The following is a 24,673-nucleotide window of genomic DNA, read 5'->3' as shown; positions in this document are numbered from 1 at the left end:
GCCAGAATGGAAGGTGACCTGTGTTTTACAACATGTTTTGACAACTAGCCGTCATGGAACATTTTCAGTCCTCATTGGTTCTTATTTGTCTCCATTCACCTCAGAGTAGAGCACACTTTGCAGTGGACATTACATTCATTTAAATTCTTGACTCACCAGCTGATATTTTAACATTTTACATGTTAAAATATAATCTATATATAATATAATATAATGCCTGTTATAAATGTGCAAGATACTAATGCCATAACGTGCTGGGTCAAATGGAATAATTTTCTGTTATTGTAACAATTCCGACAGTTAACAATTATTATTATTATTATTATTATTATTATTATTATTATTATTATTATTGTTGTTGGTATTTTACTGAGCATTCGCAGATACAGGGCAAATAGAAAAGCATAAGTCTTCATAAAGAGTTGCCTAAAAGGTGCCATAAAGCCTAAATGCAATTAAGATAGTGTACAAGTGTACAAGTCTCCAGGCGCAACGCTCAATATAAACCGTTATCACAACTAGATTACACCCATAAGGGCATACACGCTACTTTCATGGTCATTATTAAAAGCAATTACTCACACAAATATGTGCACGCACACACAGACACAAATCTACATGCACACACACTGCCTTCCCGAACAGACAGTATTCAGTGGTGCAGACAGAGAAACCCAGAGGACAAGAAGGGTTATTGTTGCAAATAGTAAATTATATTTCTTTATTACACATAATTACACAGTGTTTTCCTCTAACATTTTTAATACTGCAGTGTGTTGAGTGTTATGCATTCAAATTGTCACAACAATCAAAGAACAGTCATCATTCTCTACTTGTCTCCATATAAGACTGGAAAATTACATGGTTGGGGTTTTGGAAAAACCATTGTACTTTCTTGTTTATTCTGGGATTTTTTCCACCCACATGTAAAATCCTCATACAGCTGTTATGAACCGCAATTGTCCCATGACTCAGAATCTAATAAAGTTGCATGCTTCCATGTGACTAAACCATAGCGATGTAGTGATGAGAAAAAAGATCCCTGAAATCTCCTGTGTCAATAATTGTCCGTAAAGTATAGACATGTTATTACTTTGGGTAAGTTAGTGAAGACAGTTTCTCTCGTATATAATACTCAGTTTAATTCCACCACAATTGCTTTCTCTCCCCACTGAGAAGAGCCTTCTTTGTTCGCAGTAAAAGAAAATTATTTAAGTTTTTTTTCATCTGTGTTAGTTTTGCCATTATCTGCATGTATAGATTAGATTCATGATGTCAAATCACATTTCTAAATTATGATTATTGGTTCAGATACCAGACTACAACAGCGACAGCTAAAAAAAAAAAGATCTCTCCCTCTCTCTCTGACTCTCAGTCTCCTCCCTCTTGCATGCTTATCCATTCTTCCTTCCTTCCACCCCATCTCTCTCTCTCTCTCTCTCTCTCTCTCTCTCTCTCTCTCTCTCTCTCTCTCTCTCTCTCTCTCTCCCTCTCTCTCTCTCTCTCCCTCTCTCTCTCCCTCTCTCTCTCTCTCTCTCTCTCTCTCTCTCTCTCTCTCTCTCTCTCTCTCTCTCCCTCTCTCTCTCTCTCCCTCTCTCTCTCTCTCTCTCTCTCTCTCTCTCTCTCCCTCGCTCTCTCTCTCTCTCTCTCTCTCTCTCTCTCTTTCAGGGCTCTGTCACTCTCCCGAGGAAGAGCGGGCCGTTAACCTGCTCGTTCCACAGCAGGAGGACGAAGGGCCGGAGGGCGGCGAAGGAGGGGAAGGTGCGCGAGAAGGAGAGGGAGGAGACGGCCCCGGCCTCCACGCCCTTCTCCGTCAGCGAGAGGAAGGCGCGGTGCTGGGCGTCCGACAGGGAGAGGGGCGGGTTCCTGTCTTCTGAGGACAGGCCACACAGATTAGGGTCGAACTGGAGATCTGACAGACCTGAGGGGGAGAGAGAACGAGAGCGAGATAGGGAGAGCGAGAGAGAGAGAGAGAGAGACAGAGAGAGAGGGAGAGAGAGAGAGAGAGAGACCAATTCATAATCCAGCATTCATATTTTGTATATAGATGTACTTTGTAACTTCTGCTTTGGCAACCCAAGTGCCAATATTCGTCCTGCCAATAAAGCACTTTCAAATTGAAAAATTTAATTGAGAGCGAGGGGGAGAGATGGGGGGAGAGAGAGAGACGCACACAGATTGGCGCTACAATTAACAACATTCTGTGATAGGAAGAGAACTGCATTTCGCCAAGCCGCACTGGGAATCAGCAGTACATAGCCGAGAGCAAATAGGAACGAGCGATAGGATGCAGAGAACGAGATGAGAGGGGGCAAAAAATGCAAGACAATTATAATCACAACATTATATATTTGTATCATAGATGTATTTTAGAATTCGGCTTTGCAACCCATTAGTGCAATATTGTCCTGCCGTAAAACTTCATTCGACATTTATGCAGATAGAGTGGGGTGCAGAAGAAAGCACCAATTGGGCACAGTCAAATTCTAAAGGATGCAATCCCAGCAAACGCATGCTCGTTAGCCACAAATAGACCTGTCAGTATGGATGCAAGACTGAGATGGGGCGGGGTCAAAAATCCATGACATTCAGCATTTTTATACTCTGATGCACACACTAGTTGGAAGGTATATTGTGTAACGGTAACAGTAAATTCATTTTTGAGGAATTACAGCTTTTTTGTACATAGTTTCCCCATTTTAGGGAAGCAGGCCGGCCCTGGGTAAAAACCTTCGCATTTAGCTGTACACAGATTGTTACACTTGTGATGTAGCATGCAGACATGCATTACACTCATACCCATGGTGTCCAGAATCTCCATCAGGTTGGTTTTGATGCTGAGATGGATCTTGGGCAGCGTGACCTCAGCTGTTTCAGTTGGAGTCTTCTCCATTTCTTTCACCATCGCCCGCACGCTTTGGTCATCCAGTCTATCCTCTAGCTCTTCTAGGTCCTTCAGAGAGGCCGAATGTGGGAGCAAGATGTAGAGAGTCGTTCGCCCGGACAGAGGGAATGCTGCCACCTGGTGGGCGAGATTATTATTACAGATGTTACTGATCTCGTTACGCTGTAGTGTTATTATTTGCTTTGTGTATTTTGCCAGTAAAGCACAAATAAATTGCCATGATTTGAATAAGAGAGAGATCATTATTATACTTTTATTTTATTATTACATCTCATCATCGTCAACTACTTTTACAGAGTCTTATGAGCTACAGTTAATAATTGCAAACGCTGGAAGTACAGAGTGGCAAGAAGAGACAGATGAGAATTTTTGATATCAATATTGTTTAATCTAATAACTATACTGATAACACATATCTGATAAATTCTCTCACACTCATCAGCTCAACCCTAGTCAAACACATATATCAACACAATACACAATAAGTGTGCATTCAATGCACTTATCCAAAGTGACTCGCAAAATATAGTACACGTGTGCTTTCAGCAGATTTACAAGAACGTAAGTAGCTACAGAACATGATAGTGAACACAAACCTGTATGTTTATATACTAGAAAGCATGATGCACAAATAGCACATGTATTTTTATTTTAATTAATTAATTTAAATTCATGAAAATGAATTTTATACATTTTTAAAATCATTAATAATAAGTACCTGAGCTTTGACGTGAGAACTGTATCTATGGGCCAGCTTGTATTTACTGCTGTACAATACCGGCACAGAGATCATATCTCCTGTTAGTGTAAGGAAAGGAGCGTTCGTAGTCTTTTTGTCAAACATCATTTTCCACTTCCCTGCCACAGAGAATTTAAAAGAAAGAGAGAGAGAGAGAGAGAGAGAGAGAGAGAGAGAGAGAGAGAGAGAGAGAGAGAGAGAGAACGATCATCAGACAAATCAAAACAATGTTAAATTGTTGGCCCTGATATTAAACACTGAACATATTACCAGAATTAGCACAGACTTCAGGAAACCATATTGCTTTACTCTGGGCAACGATGCCCTAAAACACACACTAAGTAATGGCTATCAGTGTGAATCTATGAATCAGTGTGTCAGGTAGCGTTGGACTGGCATCACATTTTGAGCCCATCGAGCTTTCTGTGCAATCACAAGCAGATTTTAATACACTTTTCTATTAGATTTGGGTCAAAAACCTCTAATAGTGTCATCTAGCCTATTGTGCTTTATAAAAGAAAATTTTGTCATGGCATGCAAAATTATTTAAATACAGCAAATGAATACCCCTAAAAGTGCAGGCAAGGCTGAATATGCATAATATTCAATTCCTATTAAAATACAGAAACAAGTCTTAGATTTCCCAGAACATTAAAAATACGTCCAACAGACTGATTGCGATGCAAGGCAAACCAACAACTACACAAGACTACTTCAGCACATAGCATCCACGTTTTCCTTGTGAACTTAGCGCTCGCTCACGACACGGAATTCAAAATGATGCAATAATCAATGAAAATAAAAGCTGCAGCCGCAATGACGACAGCAGTAGAAACATGCAGAAGGCTAACCGTTGAAGTAGACGGTGTTGAGCAGCATCAGAATGGTGTTGGACGAGACGGAGTCCACGAGGTCTGTGATCATGTTGTTGGTCTTCCCTGCCACCCACTCATTTATTAGCCTTGCGTTCAAATCACTGTCATTGGTCAGCTTCTCGGGCACTGCGTCGTAGAAGAGCTGCGATTGGTTGATGAACATCTGGCTCAACTGTAACTCTGAGAAAGACAGAGAGAAAACAAGAAAATGGAGAGAGGGAGAATTACAGTACTCTTCGGCAGTCTGTTCACAGTATGCACAACCTTTACTGTTTAGACATCATAGACAAAGTGGCTTCATCGTTGCTTTCACTGACAGGCAATCAATGGGGCCTTATTTTTCTTCATATATCTACCTCTTAATCTACCTCTCCCTCACTCTCTCCCCTACCTTCCCACTTGGGGTGGTAATCCTATGGTCCCTTGCTCCCTTTGTTTGCTATTACCAGGTCATCTCCCTTTCTATGGTAATGGTGCCAGTACAAACCCCTTAACCAAGGCACTGGTACCAGGGTAAACCCCTTAACTGAAGGTGCCGGTACCAGGGCTGTGGTAGATGTTGGAAGCCACCTCCACGCTGTCTCTCAGTTTCTCTCTCAGACTCTTCATCTCCTGGTGAAGACAGGCGAAGGAGTGCGGGAGACGGAGGGCACTTTCCAGAGCCACCTGGGTATTTCCGCGAGCACCTGCAGAGAGACAGAGAACGTGGAGATGGTTCTTTGGGCTGGCTCAGCGAATGGGAAAAGGACGTGGCAAAGACACACCTCCTCTGATCTGCCCCCCTCCCCATCTCCACGAAACCCCACCCCTCTGCACTCCCTCTCACCCAACAGCAGGTGCATCAGCACCGAGGAGATGCTGATCGGCGAGAAGAGCATGTTCTTGGAGCGCTCCGATTGGCTGAGGTGGGAGTAGAGTTTGAAGGAGAATTCCGACAGCGACTCCTGTAGCATTGCTCTCCCTGAGGTCTGACTGCTCTCCGGACCACACCGTTCCCATGGTGTATTGTAGCCACGGCAACGGGGGGGTGGCTCAGTGGGGGTGGCTGAGACAGACACATGGGAGGCCAAACAGAGGAATTCAATATTGGCACAAATGATGATGACAAGACACTAATATTATTATCTATAATATATAGATGATATTATTATAATCATTATTATTAACTGCAAAAATCAATAATAACTTACGTTTTACAGTGAGCTCAACTTGCTCTGACCACAGCTGGCTCTCCCCGGCCCACTTACACCGGTATACTCCCGAATCTTCCATGGTGACACCGCTCATTATAACTGACCAATCATCTATCAGGTTTGAGGGAGAAGCCCATCGGACTCTGCCATCGCCGTTTGTCTCCCCCTCCTCCACGACTTTGGGATAGATCCTCTCCCACCTGCCCTGTTTCTTTACGGACCAGACAGGGAAATTTGAGAAGCCAGGTAGTGGGGGAGAAAGAGTGGCAGAAGGAGGAGTGCAGGACAGCTGCACATCCTCTCCCACCTCCCCCTCTGCCACCTTCAGCAGCTCAAAAGCACTGGAATCTGCGGGAGAGGGAGAAATAGACAGAGAGAAGGACAGGTGTGAGGCAAGAAAAAACTGCATTAACACTTTCAAGGTATTTTTGATTTTTTTTTTCAGAATTCTAAGTCAGTGTTCTAGAACTCCATTGCTTTCAATTCCCAAACACATATTTGTGATCTTACTCCAAAGGTAATTGAACAGAGAGGGGTTCAGCCACACCCAGCCACATACTTGACCTACCCCTCAAAAAAATACATTACTGTTTTAATGAGCCTTCATAGGTTTCTTTTTTACACTGACAGAATTTGAAAACACATTAGAAAAAACGACTTTTGAAAGGATGAAATGGTTAAGCACTGGTCAGAGGAGATGAGGAACGAGAGTTGCCGTTAAAGATGAGAAAACCACAGCGTGAAATCTGTGAATACTGTGAATAGACAGGTGAGATATTGAAGTTAAACCACGTCTTCATGAACCAGCTGCCGCTCTGCTTTTCTGCACAGCCAGGGGACCTGACTGAGGACAATGAGTGGAAGCACGTCATCAAGTGTTAACACAATCTGCTTTCTAGAGTGACGTTCCTGTACAGGAAGAGTGTCTCCCACTACATGATTTCCTAAAACTCACACTCTTGATAAAATGCTCTGTGGTGCTTTTCTACTCTTAAGGTCATGACACTATTTTTGAGTGCTTTTCTGAGCAACGTGCCCTTAAAGGCACTCATATGGTAGCCGTCGGCCATGTCTCCTTCTACCTCACACTCAGGAACTCACTTATGTGGTCATTCTTCTGCTCAGTTGCCCAGTCTCATTAGCAGCCAGCCAGAAAAGCCTAACACTGTCGTCAGCTGACATTCATTTCTACGGTAACCAGTTTGGATTCCCCCTCAGTGGAAAATCACAACCCCCTTTGAAACGAACCCACCACGCCCAGATTGCGGCAGAGTCAGGTGACACACCCTCACCGTAAACGCGGACGGAGAAGGAGTTCCTCAGCTTCACCGATCTCTCATCTTTCCATCCCACGATCACGCACGTGTATGTCCCCTCGTCCTTCATTCCCACCGTCGGGATGGACAGACGGATGCTCTCCTGGTAGATGCCGGGCAAGAGGTAGCTGGGAGGGCCAAGAAGGATGGGGGAGGAGCCATTTTGGGTTTGGGATTCTGGGGTGAACGTCCAAGTGATGCTGGCCTCGGATAATTCGGGAGCGGTTGGGGGGAGGCACGGGAGATCGAGCGTAGACTTAGAGGGCAGAGAGAGGACCGGGTTCGTTTTGGCGAGGTGGGAGGGGAGCTGGAGGGGTAGGGAGTGATGTAGAGAGGAGAGAAATAGTGACGTAAGTGAGTGGTGAAGTGAGAAGGGAAAAGGACAAAGGGAGAGTGTGAGAGAGAGGGAGACAGAGAGAGAAACATAGAGAGAGTGATGTAATTTCTTGACTATATTTTTTTTATAGTACCGTACAAAAGTACTGAAAAGTATATTACTGTATATACAGTAAGTACCCCAGTCTGCCTTCAAAAATTGGTTACAAAACATTTTTTTTATGTTGTGGAACGTTGTTTTAAAAAATAAACAATAAACACTGCAAAAACATTTCTGCAATGTGGTTATTAGCTACATGCTTAATCAGAATCAGAATCGTTTTTATTTGCCACGTATGTTTACACATGCAAGGAATTTGACTCCGGTTTAAGGCTCTCACTCCTTACACAAAGAAAAAAAAAAGTAACAACACAACAACAACAATCTTCAGAGACATACACAAGGAATGACTATATACAGGATATAAATAGTGCAGGATACAAATAGTGCTGACAAATAGTGCAAAGAAGTGAAGAGTGCAAAGAGTGAAGAGATAAATATTAAATAGTGTTCCAGGGTTATTGCGCAGTGCCACAGTGAGTTAACTGTTCATAAGTGTGACGGCGAGGGGGAAGAAACTGTTCCTGTGTCTGGTGGTTTTGGCAGCACCGTAAAAAGTTACAACAATGTTTTGTGGTAGCTGGGATCTTACTTAACGCAGTTTACCATGGGATCAAGCCAAATTGAACTGGAATCTACTGGAATTTGGACAGCCCAGCTTAGAGCCAAAGTACACTGTCGGCCATTATTTGAAAAGATGGTCGGCTTCATTTTTCCCAGTGTAATATCGTTTTCTAATAATTTAATAATTTGCCAAACAAGGAATGTATCTGTCCTTCAAACACTCAGCCACATACTTAACCTCCCCCTCAAAAAAATACATTACTGTTTTAATGAGCCTTCATAGGTTTATTTTATGTGACCTTTACTGCACATCCAGCATCCTAATGGCTAGTGCAGTTAGTCTGTACTCTTCACAGGTACAACAAAGCAGATTAGAATGAACACAAGTAAGCAGTACTCACAGGGATGGCAAGCACAGGAAGTGACATCACATGTAAAAGCAATGAACATGCCATCAATTTAAGTCCTATATACAAACATTGAAGAATGACTGGATTTACCTCAATGAAGAGCAGAAGGGAGAGTGCACACACACTGACTGAATATTTCATCTGAAAGAGAGGGAGGGAGAAAAAAGGGGAGAAATGAAAGGAGTGGAAAAAGAGTAAGAAGTCAAGTCAGAAAAGCCAGAGGAAGAGAAAGATAGTTGGGGACAGAGCGTGAAATAAAAAAATTGACACCCACTTGGTCACAAACAAAAAATTTTCTGACACTCATTAGTTTCTTCATCATATGAAAAATCATATAAGCATTTCAAAGAACACTAAACAGACACATCCTTTTAGTGATAATTTTACTGATGGGTGAACAATACCTTAAAGTATACACACGTTTCTGTATTAGAACTTCACACGCGCATCAGCAATCTAAAATACTTGATAGCTCAGAAGCATGTCACAATGCCGTCGGTTTCTGCTATCACAACAATCTCTACAACTAGTGTTCATATTCATCCCATAATGGTTAATACAATTGCTGTTAAATAATACATTCCAGAACAGTTGCTGAAACATTATACGTTCTAGCAGTATCACTATTCATACTAACGTGGATGCAACAGATAAAGGAGTTATCGATATTCTCACCTCAAATGGTAGCAAAGCTTCAGTATTTCTGTCTGTTTGTGATTGTCAAGCTATCACCAAAATGCTCAGAGTCTCTCTTTCACTCTTGACCAATTGTGGGTCTGCAGATTGTTGATTTAAAAGATGTGTCTATTTGCACAGGGCAAGCTGGAAACAGCCAACCCGATTTACTGGAAGTCATGTGTAAAGTATTTGGCAAAGATTCTCTGCCCTCTATTTTTCTTCTGTAATTGAATAAAATACATCCCTCCCTGACACGATTGCTTACAGTAAAGATGTGCACTAGGGCTCAGGTCGTTTATGACCACTTTCTGTGCTACAACAATATAGATAATGCACATAAACACACAATATAGTATGATATGTGCGTATACATTTAAAAAAAACACATCAGTTTTGACATTAGTTCATGTAAAAACTCATCTTAGAACCAAAATTCCTGATTGATACATTTAAGCATAAATATGTGTAAGGGTAGTATACATTCCGTGCACCAGTTTGCGGTATAACATTAACAAGCTTGTGATTGACTACTCTTGTCTGTACAGCTCTGGTCACGCGTTGAACAAGTCAAAAGTAGTCACACGCCGAATGCTTTCGGAAGCAAAAGTTCTGAAGATTTCTCTATCGGAATTTGAAACCTTTTGTGACAAGATCAGCTGGGAGTCCATTCGAGGAGTGTAAATATGGAAGGAACAAGATGTTGAACTGGTTCTGGAGTAAAATTGAACAACTTGGAAAGAACATTGAAAGTAAGTTGAAACTACTGAATTGGCTGAGCTAACTTAGCTAGCTAACGTTATTGTTTACGTTGACTGGCCAACTAGCTGTGGACTGCTGCCTCTTGCACTGCACACAATGACTGCAACACAATACCTCATCTTGGTCACCAGGAATCAGAGCCCATAACGAGCTTGCAGGCTCATTATACACATAAAGCATGATCACTATGCATCTAAAGTTAGTTCTTGCTGGTCAAGTTGCACGGTATTGTTCTTGCATATGATGTCATAAACCTCTCCGATAACGTTTTATCACTCTTTACATTGCGGTCCAATGCGTTTAGGAAAGGTAGACAATTGATCTATTGCATTTAGCATTGTAGCAAGTTTTTTTGCCGATTTTTTTCTGTAAGAAATAATCATAATGAACTTATACGTACCTTTCTAGCAAGCTAGCTAGTTTTTGTGGAAACGTGAAATATTGCTTGCGAGCTTGCTCACAGGATGGTTTCATCGGCCAATGAGCCAGGATGCTAGCTAAATGCAATGTGTGGCTACTTAAATGTATAATATTTTTTTAATAATTAGGTAAATATTAAGTTATGCATTGTCAACAGATGAAAAGAATTTATAGTCTGTGAGTAGTTATAGAATATAATAATGTCACGTTTCAGTGTAATACTACATGTATTGGTCCTATTGCCTTGTTGATTAGTTCGTGTTAAGCAATACAAAGCTGGATTGGGGGTAATGATCCTTGCAGGACTTTTGCTTATTTGTACAATAATCTTTTTTGTCACACACACAGAATTGTAGATTAATTCTGACCCCACGTGCCTCCCCAATAATCTTAGTCCTTTGTGCAAGAGATGTAGCAGTAATCCAAATTATCATTTTTGCCCAGTTTGCTGTCTGTTTTGAAGATCAGAGTCCTAAAAATGTAATATAGAGTTTGTGGGGTAATTGGCTAGTGCATCAGCTGGAGATCCCTCTTTTGATTTGTTCGCAGTGCCTGTTCGTACACACAACAGTGAGCTCTGATTGGCTACCACGATGGCAACGCAGTTCAGCATCGACGACGCCTTTTCGCTGGAGGGAGAGGAGGAAGTGGGCGGGGTCGGCCGAGAGAAGGACGGATGGAAAGGAAGAGATAAAGACCGCGATGGAGGAGACGGGGGTTCGATGAGCTTCGGCACTCTCTCTTTCTCCAAACCCCAGGGTCACTCGCCCAGCACTGCCAGCACACCGGAACACAGCAGCCTGAAGTACCAGGTAACACACATGCAAGCTCTCAGAAAGAGGCACACACACACACACTGTATCAGGCATATACGCACTAGCACCAACACGCTTATTAACACGGTCTCTCTCGTCCTTAGAACCTAGAGAACGAAGAAGGGTTGGGCAGCAGTGGAAACTCCTCTTTCAATAACTTTTTCAAAATCAGGTATGTATGGAAGTGCAGGGGGGCAGGGGTGTTGTTGAGGCGCTGTAAGAATGTACGCTGCGAAATGGCACACTAACCAAGTTGATCCAAGTTCAATTTCAGGGAAACATCATCGGCATAACCAATTTTTATGCATATGATAATGTGATTTGCGATGTTAAAGTGTGTGACTCAACAGACCAGACATTATAGCGGCAGCATGTATATATGACATTACTTTCAAATAATATATTTTAATAGGTCAACATAAATGTATTCATATTTATAAAAAATAACTACTGCATGTCAATATCCTGAAGCTGGACTTCATAAAACAAAAACAATGAGTCTGTTCAGCATGCTGACAGTGTCTCATTCATAAGTCAATGCAGTGACATTTAAATAGGAGATGAAAATGCATGCACCATGTGGCAGATTATTGAGATTCTTTAGCTGATTCAGGCATGTCTGGGTTGTTATTGTACTCTCCAAACAGCCAGACCTACTCACCGACTCTCCCTCTCTCCCCTGCCCCCCATTCAGTGACCCAGCGACACTATCCTACTGCAGTTCTCAGTGGTCTTTTAGCACTCTCAGCTCAGTCACCCAGCTGTCTGCCCATTGCTGCAGGTACTTGTATGCACCTCTCCCTCACATTCATACAGCCAGCCACACACACACACACACACATATACACATGCTCTCACATTCTCTCTGTCCATCCCTCCCTCTTACTCTGTCTGTCCTCAGCTGGACATCTCACCCCCTGGTGAAGAAGAACAGGAGAGTTGTTCTTGCCTCGTTCCTCCTCCTTGTCACCGGAATGGGTCAGTTTTTTTCTGCTACAGAAATACAACTCCCATCAGCCTCTGTTTCAGTGTCATACCATCCTTGTAGGTAAAGGCTAAAACTAAGGGATATGCCAACATAAAAAGATGCTGGTTCTAATTGTGTAGTTAGCTGCAGCCCCCCTGAGATCAATGAGTGGTCAAAGTCTGCTTCACTTCATGATGTCATGATTATTGTGGCGAGTTCAGCCAGTTGTAATGAAGTGAAGCATTCCTTTACTGCTGAAATTAAATTTAGGCTATCATTGGATGAATAGGCCCAGGAATGCAAGGATGTGGCGATCCTTCAGAGACTATCACATGCAAGCAACCCCAGTGTAGAATAGCTCCAGTCAGAATGGTAATTGCTTGCTAACTGCAGAATTCTGTGTAGACATCAGCCGTTACATTTTCAAATATTCTGAGGACCTCTTTCTCTTTTTCAGCTCTGATTTTCACAGGGATTGTGATACAGCTAAATCCAGATGCAGGTAATTATGCCTCATTATGCAAAGTACTGTGACAGGGCCTCAGGAAGGAGCACTGGTCAGAACAGGAATGTGGAGCTGTGGTAGTACATAAAGGTTTAGTACATAAAGGTATACATACATAATTATTATCTGGTACCTTTGGCCCCTGACCTTTGGCCTCTCTCTCTCCAGGTGTCTCCAGTGCCATATTCTTTCTGCCCGGATTCCTGCTCTTCATTCCCGGGGGTAATTTTTCACCTACCTTTATCCGTCGCCTTCTACCTTTTATCGTCTGTCATCCCTCGTTCCTCCCTCTCTCTTCCTGTGCTGTCTGAGAACAACTCCAAAGCTGGGCTTCCGATTCCATTGTTGTTCCTGTAGTCAACACATCAGGCAGACCACATGGTTAATTCCCACGGCCCATTCCTGAGTCACTTTTCTCCCCCTTGTTTTAAGCTGCCATGTTTCAGAATCACAACTCGCACCAATGCTTGCAGACTCTGTGCACCTGTTTTTCAGTTTCTCATTCCCTTTCTCTTGTCACCATCCTCAGTAACCCTGTTTCTCTTTATGTTTTAGTATACCACGTGATCTACATCTCCTGTGCGGTGCAAGGACGGAGAGGGTTCAAGTTCTTCTATCTACCCTATTTTGAGAAGTGATTTTATACCCCCTTTTCCAATGTGATGAAATCTACAAATCATGCACCTAGTAAATGATGACACCTGTGTGGAGAAATAATCTGCCTCCTTCCTAAATACTGACCACTACTAACACCAAATCACTGTGTGCTTCAATGTGTTTTTCAATTACTATGCAAAAGAAGGACTTTGATTTCTTTTTGTTTTGTATTAATAATTACTGTGACACTACAATAAATCTGTTTTGTATATTACTTTTAAAAATTGTTGTCTGGTGTTTGTGATTGCATCAGGATGACCTGTTCTGTTCAAGATCTAGAGCATAGGAGACTAGTGACCACCATTTGCCACAAAGTGAAGGACACACCCTTAACATACTTTCTTACATGCAAGAAGCAATTGACATATTGAGTACCATTTGTTGGTCTATATTGTGTCTATATTAACCAGTACATGAAGTGATTCAAGCAGATATATGTGCACCAAATATCCAGATAACAAATATAATGTGATATTCAACAGTGCATTCTGAATAGTGCCTCGGAACCAAAAGCAATTATAAAGCCCTGAAATTTTTAACTTTAAAGTAAATAAAGTATGCATATTTGATGAGGGCAAATAAGCATACGTATCGCTTTTTAAATGTTCTGATATGCTGCCAGCGTGGTTCATTATTCGTCATTTATGTCACACAGTTTGGGTCAAAATGCGCAAACGCGGTCTTTCACTCGTCAGACTCCGGGGACGGAAATAGCGCTCACACCGCCCTCACGAGCATTTCCGACTTTAGTCGACCTTTCCCGAAAGTCTCAAGCGAAGATCATCGTCTTGTTACCATTGAACAGGGATGGAGGAACTAGCAATCAAACTCAATGCGGAGGGCATTCAAAAAAGAGTGATAAGTCCGGGCAAAGGCGACCTTCCAGTGTTTCCCGATGGAACCAAGGTATCGGACAGTTTTTTTTTCCCCCGAACATATTCCTGTGTCTGAGTGTACCCACATTTAACGTTGTTGCGTTGCACTAATATCTTGACTGCTACCACGCTAGCATTTTTCTTGAAAAGCAAACTCACTGGTTAACAAAAAATATGCAGTTCCTTTCAGCGTTCTGGGGACGTGATAATAACGTGTAATAGTTTTACTGTGTCTTATTTGTATAGTGTTTTACATTGCTGGTCGTTTTCGCAAACTAGGTAGTTCGCTAATTTCGTTATATTTTTATTTTCTGATGCTGGTACCAATACAGGGCGGTGCTTTTGTGCCAGGCTTGTGCTCTTTGCGTCTGTGTTGGCTCCCTGATGTGTCAGTTAAATGTCACTGGTCGCCCGTACTGTAATAAGCAGCCATTGGTGCAGAGAGACGCCGCTCACTACAATTTCAGCTTTTCAATTGGATAGGCTTTACAATTGACAGGAACAAGGATGAATCCGGGTAAACAGAACGTCTCCATAGCTTCCTGTGTTCGATTGATTTTGCACCTCGTACCCGTTTCTGTCGGATGGTTTTAGGGCATGTGTATTGAAAAGGAGACGATTAAAGTGAATCGGTGGTCCTTTTTCATTTCTATGTAGCCTCCTGAGCGCGACTTGGTAGTTTAAATTGCAGCATGTATTGCGAGCCAATGTCTTGCCTTGTTACTTGAGCTGTCCCAGTCCGCCCCCAACATCTTGTACGCCCATCGTCCGCCATATTGTGTCAGTAGGGACAGCGTAATCAAGGGGAGCAAGCTTGTGTTCCCCTCAACTGTCCATTCCCCCGCAAGTCGTCGCTTCAGGAGAGGGGATTTATTGCCCTTAACTAATATTAATGCAGGCAGCTGAAAATTTTGGTTAAAGTTTTTTATTAACCTTGTAATTGCCAGACCAAAAGCATGATGCGTGGTTCATGGTTAATAATGCACGTACATGTGTATAGTTTTACATTGTAAATTTTACATCTAAATCAAGGTCAGCGTTTTGAGGGATATAGCTATGCAGTAGATAAACATTTTCCCTTCACACTTTAACTTGTCCCTCCATTATACAAAAGAAATGGCATATAACTAGACAATAGCATCCTCTGGTCATTGCTTGATAGATCATACTTTGGCAGGTAGGCAATATGTTTTAGTTCGTCATAACAGTTTGCACATATAAGTTTTGCAGTGACTACTTATCAAGGATGCAGTAGGCTAAGTATTGTAAACATGAGAAAACATCTTCATAAAATTGAAGCAGTTTTATTATCAAACACCACTTATAGTTGTGCCAAGTGGTTAGGATCAATAACCGGTCTATGGTACAGAAGTACACTTCAGGGGGAGGGGAAGGCATAAAGTTTAGTATGACATGCAAGTATGACAATTATCTAATAAGTTGTTTAAGTTGTGCTGGAGAAGTGCGTCTACGAAATGCTTGTAATGAAATGTAATGCTTTAAGCAGTAGTATGACACAGGCCTGATTGGAGCACACAACCAGCCAATAATAATAGTCATAATCATCTTCATCATCATCATCATCATCCTAATAATAATAATAACACTTTATCATAAAAAAAGTGCCCCAGAGATCCCCTGCAGAAAACTTTGTATACATATATCAAATATAGAACAGTCCAGGGCTATAAACACAGTAAGCTACAATCCTATACAGACTAATACTCATACATTTGATCCTCTTTTCTGGACCTCATTTCAGATCCCCATTAATGATCATATTTTGTAGACGCAACACTGCAGCGTATAAAGATTTGGCCTGTATTACCAAAGTAAATGCACGCAATGCAAATCCTGTATGCCAGTGCTGCAGGACTGGTTCTCCCTCTCTGAGCCCAGAGTCCTGAAGTCCAGTGGCCTGGCTTGATGGTGTCTGATGTCCCTTGAGGGAGGGTGGAGGAATGAAAACTGTTTAGAGGGCACATGGTGAAATTATGTTTTGAGCATTCGTTTACATCCAGCAAATCAGGCTGTTTTGTAAAGGGCAGCTAAAAAAAATCTGCCTGTCTCTGTCTTTCCCTCATCAGTTCTCCCACAGCCCTCTGTTTCTCTGTCCTCTCAGTTCATATTTCACTGATGATTTTTAATATCCTCTTTTCATGTTGCCCTCTCCCCGTCCCGTCCCCAGGTGAAGTTCCACTACCGCACCACGCTGTGTGATGGGACGTTGCTGGACGACTCGCGATCGATGGGCGGGCAGAGCAGGCCCATGGAGCTCATCCTGGGGAAGAAGTTTAAGCTGCCGGTGTGGGAGCGCGTGATCATCACCATGAGGCCGGGAGAGGTCGCGGAGTTCACCTGCGATACGAAGGTAGTGCCGTCCTGCCGCCTACGGTCTGCTCTCTTAAGGCCTTGGTGGGACCCTTGGCCTGTCTCTGACCTCTGAACTCTGACCCAGACTGTGTATAGATCTTTAACCATGCCCTCTTTCCCCCCAGCACACGGCCCTGTACCCCCTGGTCTCGCAGTCTCTTAGGAACATCAGTGTGGGTAAGGATCCCCTGGAGGGTCAGAGGCACTGCTGTGGGATCGCCCAGATCCACTCCCACCATTCCCTGGGGCACCACGACCTGGACCACTTGCAGGCCCGTCCACAGCCCCTGGTCTTCGCCCTAGAGCTGCTGGAGGTGAGCGACGTTTCCCTCCGCCTCCACCTCCGCCACCGCGTTGCCGCTTGTCGCCGAACGTCTGCGCTGCTTGGTTTTTCCACTGACTGCACGTCGTCTGCCTCTCGAGATTGTGTTAGCTGACATGGGTTGGGTGACGGGGAGTTTAAGCTCATCTTAAAGACAAAATGACCTTCTCCAGGCTGTGGCACGGTACGTCAGGATTTTTCCCAACATGCACTTTTACGTAAAGGCATGTTACGTTTGGGCGCAAGGAGCGAAATTCCAGACTCACAACCGTCTTGCTGTTACCCTACATGAGCATGGCACGTGCACAGCCCTGTGGCCATTGTTCAAACTCTACACCTGTACCCCCTGTGCCCAGGTTCTGACTCCTGGCTCCTTCCGATTGGACACGTGGGCGATGACGGACGAGGAGAAGCTGGAGGCGGTGCCTCTCATCCACGAGGAGGGGAACAAGCTGTACCGGCAGGGAGAGATCAGTGCCGCCGCAGAGAAATACCACAACGCCATCGCCTGCCTGAAGAACCTGCAAATGAAGGCAAGTCCTCGCTGAGGAGAAGGGCCTCTCCGTCATTGACTCCTGTCATCATTGAGGGACACACCTCTACGTGTCATCACTGGGACACAAACCTGGTTCTCCAGTCTTCAGACTTGAATTTCCAGTCTTACAGGGCTGCATTGTTTTTCTTCTATTTTGATTCACGAGGTTGTAAATAATGGGCCTTCTGTCAAGGCCCCAGTAGTAGGCTTCATATAGTGGGGCCCTTTACGGTTTCTTCTTCACTCCCAACTGTCCAATCAGGAGCGTCCAGGGGACGAGAGCTGGTTCCAATTGGACCACATGATCACACCCCTCCTCCTGAACTACTGCCAGTGCCGGTTGATTGAGGGCCAGTACTATGAGGTCCTGGACCACTGCTCGTCTATATTGTACAAGCATGAGGGTAAGTCAGAATCCTACCCATCCTGTTTGTTTCTACATACAAACCTGGGATAGATCAGAACTGAAAGGATATGACTCCCAAGTGTTCACACTTCTTAAAAACATCCAAAGTGTCGCATATTGAGGGTGGGGTGGTATTGGGCCAAATTCAGCTGCATTCTGAACATAGCCTTACATAGCCTGCCACCTATCTGTGAATATCTAAGTTCAATAGTCATTAGCAGCGCGTGCAAGCTCGTCCACACACACACGCACGCACACAGAGGTCTCGAGTGTTCCCCCTCTCTGTGCCCCGCAGACAACGTGAAGGCGTACTTCAAGCGCGGGAAGGCGCACGCGGCGGTGTGGAACGAGACAGAGGCCCGGGCCGACTTCGCCAAGGTGGTGGAGCTGGACCCCTCGCTGGCGTCGTCCGTGGCGCGCGAGCTGCGGCTGATGGAGGAGCGCATCCGGGAGAAGCAGAAGGAGGAGAAGGGCCGCTACAAGAGCCTGTTCAGCTACAGCGGGGGGGCCTCCACCGCCGCCACCAACGTGAGTCCCGCCGCCCGAGAACAAGCCCCCCGTCGACCATGGGCACACAGTGGCTCCACCCTCCATTTCGAGATCACAAACAGGGCTCTAGGCTAACATTTTTGGCTGGACCGCAACAGCGGGGCCAGCCCTACAAACGCGAATGTCTGTGACTGAGTGACTGATTGATGAAGTCACACCATTGGTCCGCCGGATCACGTGTGTTAGATCCAGCCATATACTAGGTTTCCTAGTCTTGTTTCCAAGGAGCACATGTGCTCATAAGTTCAAGAAACATTATTGAAGCGCACTCATGCATCCCAGTCAATCTTGGTTTTATTTTCGCCTATTTTACTGGGAAAAATGCAGCTTGTCTCAACTTGCTGGCTAATTATGGACACTAATAAGTGTTTTATACGAGCCCATATGGGGTCTGTTTATTATATTTATTTGTCTTCCTATGTTTGTGAAAAGTGCAGGTTTAGTAAACTTCAGTGTGTTGAATTTAGTTTTTTTAATTAATTTTTATTCAAGATTTATGCTGATTATTTTGAAAAAAACTTTAAACATTTATTTTTCTCTTTCAGGGCTGAAAACCAGACTTGACTTTCTGTCCAGAAAGAAATGAGTACATCTGACACTCAAGCACACATACATACACACAGACAACTGACTGGGCACCAGACAAATGCTGAACAAATATTACTGCAAAACACTGAAAACATTTTGATGTGCGTCAGGGACGCGAGCGGTCAACAGAGACAATCGAAGCGTAGATCAGATAAGAGCACGAGTCACTCTACCCCACCCCCACCCTCGTCACAACAGTATGTCTGTTCCTGCCTTTATAACCGAGGAACAGAACTGTGACTATAACTATCTGCATTATTTATCTACATTTATGTTGATATTGTGCTTTTTTATCAATTGGTGATTATATTCAGGCTTGGAGACTTTGCGCATTATCAGACTGCCAATCATCATTGGCCACTTTGTAGTTTGTAGTGGACATGGTTCATTCAGATTCCTCTCCTAAAATTTCGGAAGAAACATTCAGTTGGGAAATGCCCCCCCCTCCACCTCACTGGTTAAGGGCACACAGTAAATGATCAATGAGAGGACGGTGGCCTTTGGACCCCATAGGCCAACAAATCTGCAACCTGCTGGCAACTCCACAGTGATTGGCCAGCCAACCGGGGGCCATTTTTAAAGCTCTTGCGGAAAGAAAATGGCCGAACAGATGCTTCTTACAGGCCAAATTACATACGATCACAAGCTCAGAAACTTCTTGGCCAAAGTGAATTACCCATCATAATTCCCCCAGCTGTTTCTACACACAAATCCTTACCGCCTGTTAACAGTTGTGCCTCTAGCCAGATACAGATTAACTACAGGCGCCCTCAAACATGCTGAATTTTGTTTGTAAGCCCGGTTGCAAAGCCCTGTCTCAGTTTAGGTTGTTAGTCTTGGTATCAGTAAGCCTTGATGTAAGGTTTCTGATTTTAAGTGATTCATAAACCCCCTACCCCCCCCCTTGGGCACTATAGAGACGAGGAGCGATATTCAGTCATGTCATGTCAGTGTAAAGTCACGTCCAAAAAGTCTGCCAAGCCAATTGTTCTTTTGCATTTGTTTAGCTATAGGTTTAGAAGAATATCACAATTTGCGTGTACGCAAGCGGCTGTTGTCACTGAAACCCGCGGCATCGCTGAACCTGAGGAGTAACGTGTTTGTGTGCTTGTGGAGTGAAGCTACAGCTACAGCGCTCTGCTCTCCGAACGGGCGAAAGCCCTGCTCGTCTTGTGACCATAAGAAGCCAAATAAAGAGAGAAAAATCCTCACTGCCTCCTGTTTTCTGTTCTCTCGAACTCACCTCAGAGGCACGGACGCATGCACACACAGGCCAGGCCGCTTTAATTGAAAAACGATTTTATTTAATTCCACTAGCTGCAAAAAATTGGGTTTACAAAACTGTCACGCTACCAGCATTGACGCTGGGTTTACTGGATCGATGGGGAGGGAGAACCGTGTGTGCGTCCCAGGGGAGGGGGGGGGAGGTTGGGGGTTATGTGCGAGCACTCCTCTCCGTCTCCGCTAGACACTCCCTGACCAGCGCTCGGGCGTGGATGATACCTGGGGGGGGGAATGAGAGGGCCGTTAACAGCCTGTACACAGCGCGGACTGCCCGTACATAACTACACTACAAGCACAGCATCCACAGCCTGTACATTACTACACTACAAGCACAGCATCCACAGCCTGTACATTACTACTCTACAAGCACAGCATCTACAGCCTGTACATTACTGCACAGCATCCACAGCCTGTACATTACTACTCAACAAGCACAGCATCTACAGCCCGTACATTACTACACTACAAGCACAGCATCCACAGCGTGGACTGCCTGTACATTACTGAACTAGGAGCACAGCATTCACAGCCTGTACACTGTGTACACTAACAGCACAGCATCCACAGCGTGGACTGCCTGTACATTACTACACTACAAGCACAGCACTCAGCCTGTCTGTACATCACAAGCACTGGTGTAGCACTTTTAAAATGTCAGCTAGCATGTGTTCTAAGAGTTTGGCATTCCCAGCCTAAAAAACTGCACATGAGCACAGTGTATGAGCTGTTGCAAAAAGAAATTGATTCACTGAACAGAAAGGATCAACACTTTTTTTTTTTTTTTACTTTACTGGCTCTATTCATTAATCAATAATATTAATACAGGGTTGGCACAAAACTCTGGTACCAGATGGCCACTAAAAGCATGTCATAGTGGGTATGCTCATTGGTATGGAATGTAAATATTGTAAAACATTGCCGAAGTACAAGAATGTTTTATTTGTTAAACCAGTACGGCAGCTGAGGGCTCACTTCCCATTTGCACTGGCAACCTGAGGAATCGTGTTGGCAGGGAAACGGAATATGTAGCCAATGGGATGTTAGGGGACAGCGGGGTGACTGCATGGAGACTAGGGCTCATTTGAGGGAGTAGCAGGGCAGCTAGAGCCACTCTTAGGAGCAGTAAGGTGGGCCAACCGCGACGTTAAGGGCTCTAGTCATGGATGCGTGCTCAGGAACCCCAACCAGCTGAGTCTGCTGCCATTACTCTCGCTCATCTTAATCACTCAAAGCAGCTGACGACAGTTAAATCACCCCAACTGGCTTCTGAACTAGGGGGGAATTCAGCCTTGTGACCCTTCATGACTAAGGACCTGAAATACATACAAGGTTTTAGCCAAAAGCGAACACAAGGGGAGAACGCATTTTCATGAACCCTGGAGTCTATGATCTTTGGTGAGGGTTGGTGATCTTTGTTCAAGCAGACGGCCTGACCCTCTGGGGCCAGGGACCCAGCTCACTGCAGAGTGTGGGGACACTGTGCACGCATGGCCGCTGGGCCTACCTCTCTTTAGCCTCTCCATGGCACTCTTGCTGCCGGCGTAGGTGGGGCGGATCTCGCGGCTCATCTCCTCGATGACGGACAGCAGCTCGCTGTAGGTGGAACCCTGAGACACCTTCACTGGCTGAGAGAGAGAGAGAGAGAAAGTTGACACCATCAACACAACCGTTTACTAAGAGGGTGACCTCGTCAAGGATGAGAGTCAAGAATTTCACACTCAAGACTAGAAACAGAATTTTCCTACGGTTTCTAATCAAGATTTTTTACCAACCTTGCAGGGATAGTTGACTGTTTTTTTCATTATTATTTCTATTATATTACAGTTTGTGTTTTTACATTTTTTTGCATAATGAAGGATATTTAAAATACTTGGCAGAAGTTAGAAAACTAGCCATTATAAACATTTTCAGAGACTTTAAATATGAACAGATAAACTTCATAGATTTTACTCAAAATGATAAACATAAATATCAGTTCTTAGATTGTGCCACTACTTCCATGCTTCTCCACAGCAATCTCTGGAGGCATAAATGCAGCAAGCTGAAGTGTATTTCCTTACTTTAGACAAGAAATTCCTTGAATACCCTTATGCCAACAATTGTAAATGTTGTTGGAAACTTGTGTAAAAATCAGAAATATCCTCTCGCACACAAAAACTGTCTGGCCACTCAAACACACACCCTAAAAACTGAAACATCAAAAAGCTCTGCAAAATGAACTACCCCAACCAGCAATACTGAATGTGAGCAGTGTTAAGCAGTAAGTGGAATCACGCAGTCCTGGATGACGCACTGCATGGTACAGGGACAGCAGCTTTTCACCCAGAAAAGCTTATTCTCAGGACTCTTTCTTTAGTCCAATCTGCTGAGTAAGTCTGCAGCCTGCTCTTCCCCTGGCTCTGCACGGTGTCCTGATGATGAATCTGCACTAAAAAGATAAATGTGCTCTGAGAGAGACCAGGACAGGCCTTACCGGGACGAAGCCCATGGAAGGGGGTCCGAAGTCGCTGAACGCTGGGCGGAAGGTGGAAGACGAGGGGAGAGAGGGAGAGGGCACGCTAGAACCTGGAAAGGAGGAGGCGAGAGTAGGAGAGGAGAAAAAGAGCTTGTCATATTCCCAGAGAGCTTCCAGAGACTGTAAAAAAATAACACAAATAAACACAGATAACTTCACACTCAGCAATTCAGAACTCTTGACATCCATACAGACTTCACATACACCGTACACGATGCATTACGGTGCACTGACAATGGGCTGGAATAGCGGGGCTTCATCCGGAGCAGCATTAACTCGGCGTCAGCGTGCGCACAACGTGTCCCAGCAGGACCCACGGTGAATGGACCCCGCCGTGCATTATCAGAGCACCGAGAGAGCAGGACAGAGACAGATGGTAGTGTCGTACCGCTGCTACACCCCTTACTCCTCCTCCCCTTGTTGATCCGTCCTCTGACCTCCTTTAAGTTTCATTCCATGAATTTACTCCATACAGTCACCTCGCTCACGAACAGATCTGTAATCTTTACTAGTTACACCATTACCGACATAGCCAACAAATAGTGTCATAATCGGATTAATGCCTGGGGTAAAACTCACCGGGCGGGGTGTGGTTGGAGCCTGTGGGGGCCGGAGCAATCGGTTTATAACTCATTCTTTTCTCAGAGTCCCAGGGTTCGTCCGGCTGTGCGTTTTGTATCAGACCAGCTTTTCTATATCAGCCTCAGTGCAGCAAGCGAGCGAGGTTCGTCGGGCTAATTCTGTTTAATCGCAGCACCCGTCTTCTTTGTGATTACTCAAACATGCCAGTGTTTAACTTCGGTCAGTTGTTGTATTGGTTCAGTCCAATAATTATCAATGATAACGCTAGCTCGCTACTTCCTTTCCCGTCTTCCAAGTCTTCCCAATGTAGCCGGTTTCCGTGCGTTTTTCATGCACGGGATCTTCGGGATTCTCACAACCAAACGAACTGCAACAAAGGGGTAAAACAGATACGATTTATTGAGCTTCTGAACAGAGTGTGTTTTAACGGAAATGCAGGTAGCGATAGCTGACTGGCGAGCTAATTCTGGGTGGGATTGTCCCCGTAGAGGATTGGTTATCTAGCAAGTTGGCTAACGTTAGCTACTCAACCTATGCCGATACAAACCAGGTGTAACCAATTGTATTTTGGTAGCTAGCCTGTTTCAATGCGCGTTGTTGTTCTTCTGTGTTTATGTAAAGCATAAATAATTCACACAGCTGTTTGGAAGAACTAAAATAAAGTATTTAAGCTAGAAAATGAATATATTCCATCAGATACTTGTTTACCCCTCTACGACGACGGCCGCTTCCTCTCTCCCGAAGTACAACGCGCCTGCGCGTTGGTGGAGGAGCGTCATCTACTCAAGACACATCCCTTATTTTAAATATTCATGAGATGAAATAAGACCTTATAGGCTGGCCGACGTCTCCGGAAAGACAGCCCCCGTTTCACGTTCGAAGCCTAACGTACCCTATTGCCATTGGCTTAATTTCGAGAGGATGTAACTATGACCCAGAGCAGGATGGGCCCCCGCTGCGTTAATTGTTGCTTTGTTGTTTGCCAGATTTCCATCTGAGTGTAGAATAATATATCGCGGATCTATTGTAAGGGTTATCAGCTCCTCAGAGCAACCCTTGCGTGAAGAGAAGACCATTGATTGACAGGCGTGACACCCAATTATTAGTCTCCTGTGAATTATCATGTGTCCCATAATTGGTCACCACATTTGGAGGACTTTTAGGCCGTCTCTGGTTAGGCCCTGTTACGGCGATAGGTCCCAAACTGGGTTGTTGTACTCTATGTGCACTCATAATTATTAACAGGAGCAAGCGCTGAAATTATTCGAAGCATCGACACTTTCTTTAAAATGATAGCTCACTTTGTTGGGTTTTTATAAAACTGTTATTTCAGATTTGATTGACCCAGACATTTTTTATGTACAATATTTTGGATATTAACTGAAGTTTGGCGACTTCACAGTGC

The 24,673-nt window shown here is 44.2% G+C and overlaps 4 protein-coding genes across 4 annotated transcripts; 2 read left to right on the top strand and 2 right to left on the bottom strand.

Annotated features, from left to right (window-relative positions):
* Positions 1–691: 691 nt before the first annotated feature.
* On the bottom strand, positions 692–9,271 carry serping1 (serpin peptidase inhibitor, clade G (C1 inhibitor), member 1). Its single transcript, XM_064334868.1, has 10 exons — positions 9,114–9,271; positions 8,529–8,579; positions 7,005–7,335; positions 5,710–6,060; positions 5,346–5,564; positions 5,062–5,205; positions 4,496–4,699; positions 3,624–3,763; positions 2,800–3,022; positions 692–1,921 (listed from the first exon to the last, which is right to left on the bottom strand). The coding sequence occupies exons 2-10, from the start codon at positions 8,577–8,579 to the stop codon at positions 1,665–1,667; spliced, it is 1,920 nt and encodes a 639-aa protein (XP_064190938.1). The 5' UTR covers positions 9,114–9,271; the 3' UTR covers positions 692–1,664.
* A 158-nt stretch (positions 9,272–9,429) lies between these two features.
* On the top strand, positions 9,430–13,463 carry tmem134 (transmembrane protein 134). Its single transcript, XM_064334871.1, has 8 exons — positions 9,430–9,865; positions 10,845–11,107; positions 11,215–11,282; positions 11,805–11,891; positions 12,012–12,088; positions 12,535–12,579; positions 12,751–12,804; positions 13,138–13,463. Exons 2-8 carry the CDS (start codon positions 10,889–10,891, stop codon positions 13,218–13,220), a joined length of 633 nt encoding a protein of 210 aa, XP_064190941.1. The 5' UTR covers positions 9,430–9,865; positions 10,845–10,888; the 3' UTR covers positions 13,221–13,463.
* A 495-nt stretch (positions 13,464–13,958) lies between these two features.
* aip (aryl hydrocarbon receptor interacting protein) lies at positions 13,959–20,095 on the top strand. Its single transcript, XM_064334869.1, has 7 exons — positions 13,959–14,145; positions 16,303–16,485; positions 16,613–16,801; positions 17,166–17,342; positions 17,607–17,748; positions 18,046–18,278; positions 18,845–20,095. Exons 1-7 carry the CDS (start codon positions 14,047–14,049, stop codon positions 18,848–18,850), a joined length of 1,029 nt encoding a protein of 342 aa, XP_064190939.1. The 5' UTR covers positions 13,959–14,046; the 3' UTR covers positions 18,851–20,095.
* Positions 20,096–20,169: 74 nt separating this feature from the next.
* Positions 20,170–24,124, bottom strand: cdk2ap2 (cyclin dependent kinase 2 associated protein 2). Its single transcript, XM_064334872.1, has 5 exons — positions 23,977–24,124; positions 23,266–23,635; positions 22,645–22,736; positions 21,676–21,796; positions 20,170–20,390 (listed from the first exon to the last, which is right to left on the bottom strand). Exons 2-5 carry the CDS (start codon positions 23,318–23,320, stop codon positions 20,323–20,325), a joined length of 336 nt encoding a protein of 111 aa, XP_064190942.1. The 5' UTR covers positions 23,321–23,635; positions 23,977–24,124; the 3' UTR covers positions 20,170–20,322.
* Between the last annotated feature and the right edge of the window lie 549 nt (positions 24,125–24,673).

This window comes from Anguilla rostrata, chromosome 5, assembly GCF_018555375.3.
Source record: "Anguilla rostrata isolate EN2019 chromosome 5, ASM1855537v3, whole genome shotgun sequence".
NCBI classification, from domain to species: Eukaryota; Metazoa; Chordata; class Actinopteri; order Anguilliformes; family Anguillidae; genus Anguilla; species Anguilla rostrata.
The sequence above is the reverse complement of the archived record's forward strand: the minus strand, read 5'-3'. Positions and strand labels throughout refer to the sequence as shown.

Coding starts and splice junctions, on each gene's coding strand:
- serping1 (XM_064334868.1), bottom strand. CDS start 8,579: ATGAAATATTCAGTCAGTGTGTGTGCACTCTCCCTTCTGCTCTTCATT. Junction 4,700..5,061: donor CAACATCTACCACAGCCCTG/GTACCGGCACCT, acceptor TGTCTTTCTCAG/AGTTACAGTTGAGCCAGATG. Junction 3,023..3,623: donor GTTCTCACGTCAAAGCTCAG/GTACTTATTATT, acceptor CTCGCCCACCAG/GTGGCAGCATTCCCTCTGTC.
- tmem134 (XM_064334871.1), top strand. CDS start 10,889: ATGGCAACGCAGTTCAGCATCGACGACGCCTTTTCGCTGGAGGGAGAG. Junction 12,580..12,750: donor ACAGCTAAATCCAGATGCAG/GTAATTATGCCT, acceptor CTCTCTCTCCAG/GTGTCTCCAGTGCCATATTC. Junction 12,805..13,137: donor CCTGCTCTTCATTCCCGGGG/GTAATTTTTCAC, acceptor TTTATGTTTTAG/TATACCACGTGATCTACATC.
- aip (XM_064334869.1), top strand. CDS start 14,047: ATGGAGGAACTAGCAATCAAACTCAATGCGGAGGGCATTCAAAAAAGA. Junction 14,146..16,302: donor TGTTTCCCGATGGAACCAAG/GTATCGGACAGT, acceptor TCCCGTCCCCAG/GTGAAGTTCCACTACCGCAC. Junction 17,343..17,606: donor TGAAGAACCTGCAAATGAAG/GCAAGTCCTCGC, acceptor CTGTCCAATCAG/GAGCGTCCAGGGGACGAGAG.
- cdk2ap2 (XM_064334872.1), bottom strand. CDS start 23,320: ATGAGTTATAAACCGATTGCTCCGGCCCCCACAGGCTCCAACCACACC. Junction 21,797..22,644: donor CTTCCATGGGCTTCGTCCCG/GTAAGGCCTGTC, acceptor TCTCTCTCTCAG/CCAGTGAAGGTGTCTCAGGG. Junction 20,391..21,675: donor CATGGAGAGGCTAAAGAGAG/GTAGGCCCAGCG, acceptor TCCCCCCCCCAG/GTATCATCCACGCCCGAGCG.